At 35.5% G+C, this 9,616-nt stretch overlaps 1 protein-coding gene across 1 annotated transcript; it reads right to left on the bottom strand.

Moving 5' to 3' along the window:
* Positions 1 to 1,150: 1,150 nt before the first annotated feature.
* LOC18433847 (alpha-1,3-arabinosyltransferase XAT2) lies at positions 1,151 to 9,187 on the bottom strand. Its single transcript, XM_020666968.2, has 3 exons — positions 8,085 to 9,187; positions 7,019 to 7,096; positions 1,151 to 2,803 (listed from the first exon to the last, which is right to left on the bottom strand). Exons 1-3 carry the CDS (start codon positions 8,176 to 8,178, stop codon positions 1,500 to 1,502), a joined length of 1,476 nt encoding a protein of 491 aa, XP_020522627.1. The 5' UTR covers positions 8,179 to 9,187; the 3' UTR covers positions 1,151 to 1,499.
* Between the last annotated feature and the right edge of the window lie 429 nt (positions 9,188 to 9,616).

The raw sequence follows: 9,616 nt of genomic DNA, 5'->3' as shown, positions 1-9,616 counted from the left end.
AAGGTAATCAGATAAGTGGACTTGGGGAAGATATGAAAACGGAAGCTTTCCAATGGTAAATGCTGATATTTTCTCAACCATAGGCATAACAACTTAACCCGTTTTGCAAAGGACGGGATGAAAATTGATTTTTCATTCACCTATCATCCGAACTTTTGAGCCTCCATCCATGTTTGTATCAAGAGAGTTCAATAAATACCCCTTCTCTCTTTATTTGGAAGGGGATTAGAGAGAGAGAGTGAAAGATTAGAGACTTGGGAAATTGAGTAATCTAAGCTTAGAGAAAGAAAACTTTGGATCCACTTTGGGTCCGAACTCTGATCCAACACTAATGTGAGAAACAATTACAAAAATTTCATAACTGCCCAAGCCCAAATCCTGTATCCGAAGTTTGCCAAAAAATATGTGCAAAAATAATTAGAAATTGAACTCAAGAAAACCCATTTCTCGTGGATCAAATTATTGCATTGGAAAGCCCATTGGCCTTGGAATTGAGGCATAGTGCTCTTCTCTCGAAAGAGAGCAAGGTAGGGCCATATTCCCCTTGGGAGTTAAAATTGTTGAACCCTCCCAACACTGGTAAGGGTTCTTTCATTTTCTTAAGTGAAATTTGGTTTCTTTTCTTTTTCTTTAGTGTGCGCGTGTCATTCTCTGGTTTTCTGCCTTTCAAATTGGGGTTGGAAAAAAACAAATATCACGCACAAGGGGCCTGACACTGATTCCTGAAAATTTTCTACGATTTGCTCTATTTTTATGTTTTGTCCTTTCTAGAATTTTCTGAATTATTTTCAGATATAAATTTTTTTTTCAAAATTTTCAATGTTTCACATTTTATTCTTCGTATTTTTAGACTTTTAGTGCTCTTCATGATTCAGTTTAGTTTCTACTATTCTTTATTTTTAACAAATCTTCTTAAAAAAAATTTATTGCCTGTTTAGGAATGTAAATACATGGCGAGTCCACTTGGACTCTCCCGAGTAATTTGCCTCAGGCCAGGGCCATGTCCAAAGCCTCGAGCCGAGTTTCAAACTCTTAATGAAGAAAAAAAAATAAGTTGACATTGCCTTTCTATGTAAGATGCACAATTTGCAGTCCAAGGAAAAAAACCAAAACATAAAAGAGCACATACATGATCCTCACACACGCAAGATGGCATAGGTGCAATAACCTTTTCATAATTTTTCTAAAATTACACTCTAACTCTACCTACTAAAAAATAAACCAACAAATGCAACATTTGTACTTCACCAACCCACCCAAGCACTACTCAAATTTTAGGGTCTGAGGCAAAGACCCAGTCACCATACAAACCTCCCTCTCAAAAATCATCATCACTCGTAATCATAATGAATTGGACTCATAGGAATTCATCGAACACTTTGGCTAAAGTATTGTGAGAAGCTGGAATGTAGGCCTAGGAGCACGACCCATCGACCCAATGTCTTCAAAGAACAAGTAGCTTAATCCCCAAAAGTTTTATGGCTGATGAATATGCATGCTCATGAAGAATTGGATTGGATAGCTGACATTTCAAAAATGTGTCCTCGATCTTGTTCGTAAAGAATATGTAGGGCATCTTGTAAAACCCTCTTAAACCTACCCAAATCAAGCTTCACATTTTGTTTTTCAAGGTAGATAGACCTAAGGGAAAGCCAATCATGTTTATGTATGGAAGCAGGATCGACCAATACGGGATCGTTATGTGGATATTCTTCTATGAGTGAGCTCTCCTCTTGTTGGATTTGGTACTCGATGTAGTGTAACTTCATATCATGGGCAGGTTCCCCAAAGCTAGTCCTACCCACCCACTGTAGCCCTCCAAGGGGGATAATTTGAATCACCACAGCCCCCAAAGGTAAAAAAACCATGTTTGTTAGGCCAGCTCCATGAACACCCATCATCACATCACATGAATTCACTAAACCTGCGTACCCAGTCATGTTTGTACCGAACTCGGCATCCCCGATTACCACATCGTAGCCTACTGACTTTGCCAATTCCACTATTTCAGGAAAGTTTAGGAATTTCCTCGTCCTTTTCCTGTATATGATCAAGAGCCTTGGTTTCCTTTTTATGAGGGACCCATTTGATATTGTGCTAATCTTGGCTGGAAGAACATTCATCGCTCTCTTCTCGATTTTGTTTGAGCTTATATTTTTTCTCCCTAGTGAATAAACTTCTCTTAGTAGTGCCATGAAGTCCCTTATGGAGTATTTCTCTGGGGTCATTTGAGGATCTGCTCCAAATTCCTTGTGAAATTCAAGACCAACTTGCGCTTTTGGAAAACAATGTGTGCTTTTGTCATGATCCAAGTCGATAACAACACGGTTAGAGAGGTGAGACAGGATAGCACTATATTTACTGATCCACCATGGTTTAATGTCTGAGACTAGGAAGTGGACATGGCCATGGTAGTGACGAGATGTCAAGAACAGGGGAACAAGCACATCAGTGAAGTCATGGAAGAGGTTACCTGTGTAACTCCCGATTGAGAAGACTATGGCTGGAGAAGTGTGGTTTATTGAGCAATCTGGGGTTTCTTCAGCAGTGTCTCGACGCTTAATGGATATCTCCTTTACAGCTTGCATTGCAATAGGGTCGGCTTTGCGAGCATAAGGTCGGATCTTCCATGATTTTCTTTCTTCGGCAGGTGCAGGAGGGGTGATGAAGAAGAGGGTGGATGAGTTGGGGTGAATTCTTATATCTCCTAAGATTTCACAGTACTCTGATCTTGGGTTAGATACATGGCATATAGGTTTGCTATCTTCGTCTTCGTCATCCTCATCCTCTTGAGCTGGACTACCTGCAAAATTTTCACTTTTGATTACAAGGGAAAATAACGGACTTCCTGAAATGCTTAAATCATAATCGATAGGGTCATCATAGTCTAAAAAAATTCATCATGAATGGTGATGGAGAAAAGAGCGAGACTCGGAATCAGTAGTTCCCACCCTCTCCAAATCCGCTCATCATGTCAATGATAGTGCTTAGCAATGTTTGAAAACTCAGTTCATTCGGAGAATTGGTCGTTTGGGAAACTATTCTGGATTAACGGATCAGCGATTCAGATATGTGGATCGGCCTTTTTGGGCAATTTGGCTTTAAAATAATTACCAGCAATTGCTAAAATTTCTTAAAGATAAAATCTAAGACGAGATTTCTAAAGAAACGATGATGCACTATAGATTTTCATTATTTTACATAAAACGTGTAAAAAATGATAACCTATTTCATTTCACAATGCTTGTTGACCATTACATTCATTTCATTGTTAAAATGAAGTTTAAAATATAACTCAATAGATCTATGGTAGCAACTATGAAGAAACCATAATGTTATCATATATCAAAATTCAAGTTATTTTATCGAATGATACTTGTATGTATTGAAGTCCCTGAGTAAAACCATGTTACTCTTAACAGAAAAAAACAATGAGTATAGACAGTATAGATTGTACATTGGAGGATTGTTAGAATCCCCTCGTGCACAACATGCTCATTTAGCTTATACAAAGTTGGAGCCCTTAAATAATATTTTCCTAATTTCTATTGTTGTGTAGTTTCTCTCTTAGTGGAATGTAAATAGTTGCAAGCAAAAAGCTCCTGGTAGGCAAGAAAAAGCCATGTTCGAATTTTATACATAATAATATATTATTGCTCTGATGTATCCAATAATCAAACTCGTGAAAGACAAAGAACAATTATGTAAAATATATTAGAGGAATGTGTAAGAGAAGTAGAAAACAAAGACATAACATGGAGAGTATTTAGGATATTGACAGAGACGAAAATATGAATTGTGAGAAAGGAATAAATAAAGCAAATGCTTTCATGTGATCACGCCGTGGCTCACTCCTCCCTTGAGATCAGTGAGGTACTGTGGATGATGCCAACCAATACTAGAAATCTCCACAAGACCCATAATTTGGATTGATACCTACCTTGCTAAAAGACTTAATCCTAAATAGGGCGTTGGGATAGACATTGGGAGGTAAGGTACAATAACAAATCGTTCACTACTCATATCATCAACATAACCTCTTTTCAAGTATTTGGAGTCGGCTACATGAAAGCTGGGTCACTATTTTATTCTATCAAGGATCATATCCTCAATGAGGCTCACGACTTCCAACCATATCTTTGTTGACCTACCTCTTGTCATTTTTTAGCCTTCCATTTGAACAACTTACACCTCCAAATAAGTATTATATTAGATATGCACTGCATATGATCATCCCACCTAAGTCTACTTTCTCTGACCTTATCTTCTCTTGAAGTCACACTTAAGTTTAGTCGAATGTATTCATTTTGAATTCTAACCTTTCTTGTCTTGCCACTCATCCACCTCAACATCCTCATCTCAACTACACTCATTCTATGAGTATGTTGGTTATTGACTGCCCAACAGTTAGCTTAAAAGAAAGCTCTAGTTGCACATCTTTGTTTCGCCCACCTAACTCTAATTCTATTTGCAATATCTTCTTGAATCTTTCAATTTTTCTAAATTATCGACCCAAGACACCGTAAGTGTGTTTTTTTTTTATATTTTGTGACCATCAATCTTAATTACTTCCTTGTTTCTACTCGTGTAATTATTAAACTTGATATATTCCATCTTAGTTTGGGAAATTTTAAAACTTTAGATTCTAGAGTATCCCTCCAAAGTTTCGACTTTGTGTTGATGCCGCTTCGGGTCTCATCAATCAAAACTATATTGTCTGCATAAAAAATACATCATGGTATCTCATATTGTAGGTGCCTAGTTAAGCTGTCCATAACTAAAACAAAGAGATAAGAGCTTAACTCACTCGTCTATCCATTAGTTGTTCACACACTAATTCGCTCTTTGTATATATCTCCCACCAAGTCGATATAATATCTAGATCGATAAAGACCGTAAGAAGCTCTTTTCCCTTCCCTTAAACGTTTCACTAGATGAATAATATTCCCTAATCATATCAATTTAATATATAGAGCAAGGCATACTTACCTCGTGCACATAGTGTGGGCAGGGCCAGCTATCTCATATAGATGAGATTAGTAAATAAAAAAATAAAAGATTGAAAATTAAAAAAATATAAATAATAGCAAAATAAAACAATTATTGGAATTAGGCTAAATCGCTTCATTCCCTGAAAAAACCGACTTATTCTCGCAGAACCGCCCAATTTTGGATACAGCTGAGGAATTGGAATGGTCTCTAATGATTCCTAAATTGGATAGACGACTTTTAAACGCTGGCGAGTATGATGACTTCCATAGTTCTCATGATTATATTATATTTTCCCACTTAAGAATTGCAAGAAGGTATTGAAAAGCCATTAATTAATGATGATTATAAAAATGCAGGAGACCCATCAAATGGCTCCAAATCCATGGACAGTTTTGTATCCCTACATTTAAATATTAGAAAATTAATCAAGAATAATCATTTGAGTAAGTAAAGTGAAATTTCTAAAAGAAGCGGTATTTCAGTCAATGATTTTATTACGTTACATATTAGTTGTGGCACATGCAGTTTAGTTTTTTGAAAAGTAGGAAATTTGGTTTGTAGAATAAGCAAGCAAGAGGTAAGACAAAATTTCAAACACGGCCAAATTAAGGGCATTTTGTGTAAGTGCGTTTTGAATATATAGGTTCACTATGAAGATTTATTGCACTCTAAATATCATCTTATGCAGAAATTTATCGACAAGATGCCCTCTAGAAAAAATAAGCAATAAAAAAAAAAAAAAAAAGGAAAAAGGTGGGCAGCAAATCAATGTTTGTCACTTAACCAAAAATTATAATAATGAACTTGCCCAAAAACAACAAATCACTGTTTGACTTAATGTTTCACTTTCCCACGAAATAAAGATGCGCAACAAAATTATAGTTATTAGATTATATATCTGTGTTACGAGGACCTCACAATTGCTACTAGCTATTAGATACCAAATTGGATGCCTTGGGTGTATCACAATTTTAGATAATGACACAAAACCACACGATTTGAAATTTAATGGACAATAATAATTGTGACCTGCTTGTATTAAAAGTAAATAGTCTCTTTCTAATTTCAATACACACAGTCTTGGATTTGGATTCAGTCGCCCACCATATATAGAAGCACACAACCCTTCCTTTTGCAGTTGGATTTGGATACAATAATTAACATGATCAATTTCAATCTGGGGACTTATGGCCTCACCGAGGATGTGGCCTTTAATATAGCAGAATGAAGAACCAGGATCAATGTAGCCGACTCTAATTAATAGGAAAAAAGCTAAAATGATGATGATGATGATGAAGATGAATTAACATGATCATTTTATCAAACACCATGATAATGAATCTAAAAAAAATATGATTTTGGCCTCTTAAAAATGGTCTATCTTATTCTTTTGGGCCATTAATTCCAATTCTTCAAAGATAATGAGATCATCACTATTTTTAGGGCTCAAAATTCGAGAACAAGTAAAAAGAAAAAGTTTATATAATGTTACAACCTTAAAATGTAGAATTAAAAATGCACCTAAGAAATCCATCGAAAAATATTATTTTAATATTAAAAAATCCTCTAATTCATCATCTTGACATTGAGATGTATGAATATGAAAAAGAAAAAGATTTTTCTCAAAAATGGTGCATCTTGAAGCACATTATCTAGATCGTCCATTTTCAAGATTATCATATGTGTATAGAGATCTACTTGATTTTGACCATTTTTTAAATTTAAAATTTTATAATTAGATATAAAAATGGATTTTTAGATAATGCTGAGAATTTTTATAAAATTTAGACGTGCGCCTTAATTGGATTGTTTAAGTTTGTACCCTTATAGAAACGACACCCTAAGTAAAAATAGTGATTTAGGATACATTTTGAGCCCTAAACCCTTCAAAGCTAGAGTGAATACATGAGCCTATGGACTCACGATGAATTTTCAGTAAAATAGAAAACAATTTTTGCATTGCTTACCTGAATATCGTTGTAAATTGAAAAGGGTTTTTCTGGGAATAAGGATCCCGTGTAATTACCTGATTCAGAAATCTGGACGTCCTTCGTCGCCATATTGAGCCCAGCCCTCTTGGGTACCTTTAGATTCAACGATCCCACTAAAACAAATGAACAAAGACTATCAGCCTTTCAAAAATACCAAAAACATTGAAAGGAACACAATCATAATTGACCGTTAAACATGAAATCAGGAGGTTGATGATGCGTCATTGGATGGGCACTATGTCCAAAATAAAACTCTTTGAATATTGTCACACACTTCAATGTAGTTAGATTTCACATCAAATGGCTAAAAATGGTTGTGATTTTTTTTTTACCTAAAGTAAATGGTCGTACGTATAGAATCTCTTTATATTATTATCGGTCATGCATATGTGTATATTACATTTTAGTATATAGAAAACTATAGTAACTCCAATAAAATCTGGTTCAAAACAAATATAGTAACTCCAATAAAATAAGCAAACAACAAAAAATTTCAATTTTAATAATTTTTAAATGTGTAGTGTACTAAAACCGAATGCACGGACCTAAAGTAATCCACCGGAGAATATTCATGTGGTAACGAGGGCGTTTTTATTGAGATATGAGATTTGTTACCCTCCACTCAAATGATGGACAGCGGTGGAAATAGGGGGAACTTCCGAGGGGCGTATCTTGCTTTGTACGACTGGGCCCGCCCTCTCAATATCACCGTCCATCATTTCACATGATGGTGATTATAGTAACGAACCATGATATTACGTAGTCTTTATCATATTGTATAGATTCTCATTCATGAAAATGTTCATAAAAAAAGGCATATTGTGTCAAAGCAAGATCACGGCAAACGATACACAGGGCGTATGTTGCAGATGATGGAGCATCCACCATCCATTCTGAACAAGGACTACAAAGCTGAGCCTCAGTTCCTAATGGTAATCCACTATTTACAGTGATGGCCAGCTTCTATACACTAGTACCATGAATTTCGAATTCTTTCATGTCAAATATAACTCAAGAAGTGGTTCAGATTCAACATTCAGGAGAAAAAGAAAAAGAAAAAAAAAGGGAAAAATCTGGGCTCTGAGACTAATCACATCTTACCGTTGGGCGCCGGGCAAGAGTGCGGCCTGAGGAGAGAGAAGGCGAAGAGAGAGAAGAAGAAGCACAAAACCAATGCCAAACTGAACAACTTCATTTTTTCTCCCTTCTACTAGAGTGTCTTCCTCCTTTCTTGCTCTCTGCAACTCAAAACCCCTGAGTCTAATTACTTCCACCTTTCAGTTTCTCTCTCTTATAAGGACCCTTTAGATCCTTCCCCATATCTTCTTTTCTATATTATTATAACTAATAATGTATTATAACTAATAATGCAATTGATTGGGACAAGCTAGTTGACCCCTCAAGTGAACCCGAGGGTGCACCTGGTCAAAGCCAAGGTGCAACTGGGCTACAGATCGATCAAAACCAAGCAACGCAACCAAGTCAAGTGTGCAGTTGGGGTGTCCGATCACTTGTTGTAGGGGCTGATTGTTATGCATCAACCTACATTTTTCAATACTAATTTATGGACAAACGATCTAGATCATCCAATGCCAATAAGATTCTCGAATGGCATAGGCAATATAGATTAATTTTGAAGAAAAAGAGAGTGCCATACTTGTAAGATCATTAATTGAGTGATTTACATACGGAGCCTAATTTTTCTAAAAAAATAGAAAATGATCTATTTATAGGTAGAAATTATAAAGAAGGTTGATCAACTCCTTCTTTTTTTTGTTTCTAAATCTTCTTCGGTCTGAATTTTGATTTGTTTTACTGTTTTTTGGTTAGTAGGGTATTGCCTTACTAGCAAAAAAAGTTGAAAAAGAAATAAAATAAAATTCTGTTCAAGGATGTCTTGAGGATCGAGAGGCAATTTTGAAAAAATAAATAAAAAAACTGGTTGACCGACTTTCTTTGTAATTTTCACTTATAAATCAAAATTTTGTATTTTTCATAAGTTTTGGGGTCCGTACGTAAATCACTCTCATAAATTCTCAGTTTCTTGGGGGAAAAATGCAAGAGAAACTTTCTTGTACGAACAAAAAAAAGAAAAGAAAGAAAAAAAAGAACTTATTAATTAAACATGTGTTGGTGTAGAGGAATATACTCCTTACGAGGGAAATACTTAAAAATTGGTTGGCAGAGTGATACTATTTTGCACCAAGAACATGGAAAACCATGTTCTCATTTTATATAAATCCAACAACTACTACGCCAAATTAAAAATGGTTTTCTTCAGTACGTTTCTTGGGGTAGCAATTTCTGAACGTTGAATCGGGAGAATAAAATAAAAGTTAATTACTTGTAAGGATCCTCCAATGGTCTACACACCGAGACTTATGCTTCTAAACAATAAACCATTCACGCCGAACTAATTATTTGTGATGCCTAGCTGTACTCATTTTCATGTGAGGAATCTGGTCATTCACTCTTCTTTCTCTCTAACAATCCCACACGTCTCTTTTCATGATCAAACGCGTGTTCTCTCTCAACCTATTTTACATTAGGAAAATGGTTTGATAGGCCTGCAGTCATGTTAAAATAAGTAAAATCTCATTTTATAACTCATTGAAAATTACAATTCATGCATT

This window comes from Amborella trichopoda, chromosome 13 (genome assembly GCF_054954075.1).
Source record: "Amborella trichopoda isolate Santa Cruz 75 chromosome 13, AtrichopodaSantaCruz75HAP2 v2.0, whole genome shotgun sequence".
Lineage (NCBI taxonomy): Eukaryota > Viridiplantae > Streptophyta > Magnoliopsida > Amborellales > Amborellaceae > Amborella > Amborella trichopoda.
Note: the sequence above shows the minus strand (reverse complement) of the source record. Positions and strands in the feature narration are given on the sequence as shown.

Bases quoted from the DNA above. Each gene is read 5' to 3' on its own strand.
- LOC18433847 (XM_020666968.2), bottom strand. From the start codon at position 8,178: ATGAAGTTGTTCAGTTTGGCATTGGTTTTGTGCTTCTTCTTCTCTCTC. The intron at 7,097-8,084 runs GTAAGATGTGAT...CATTTGTTTTAG, and splicing joins CTCTTGCCCGGCGCCCAACG to TGGGATCGTTGAATCTAAAG. The intron at 2,804-7,018 runs GTAATTACACGG...AAAATTTTGCAG, and splicing joins CGTCCAGATTTCTGAATCAG to GTAGTCCAGCTCAAGAGGAT.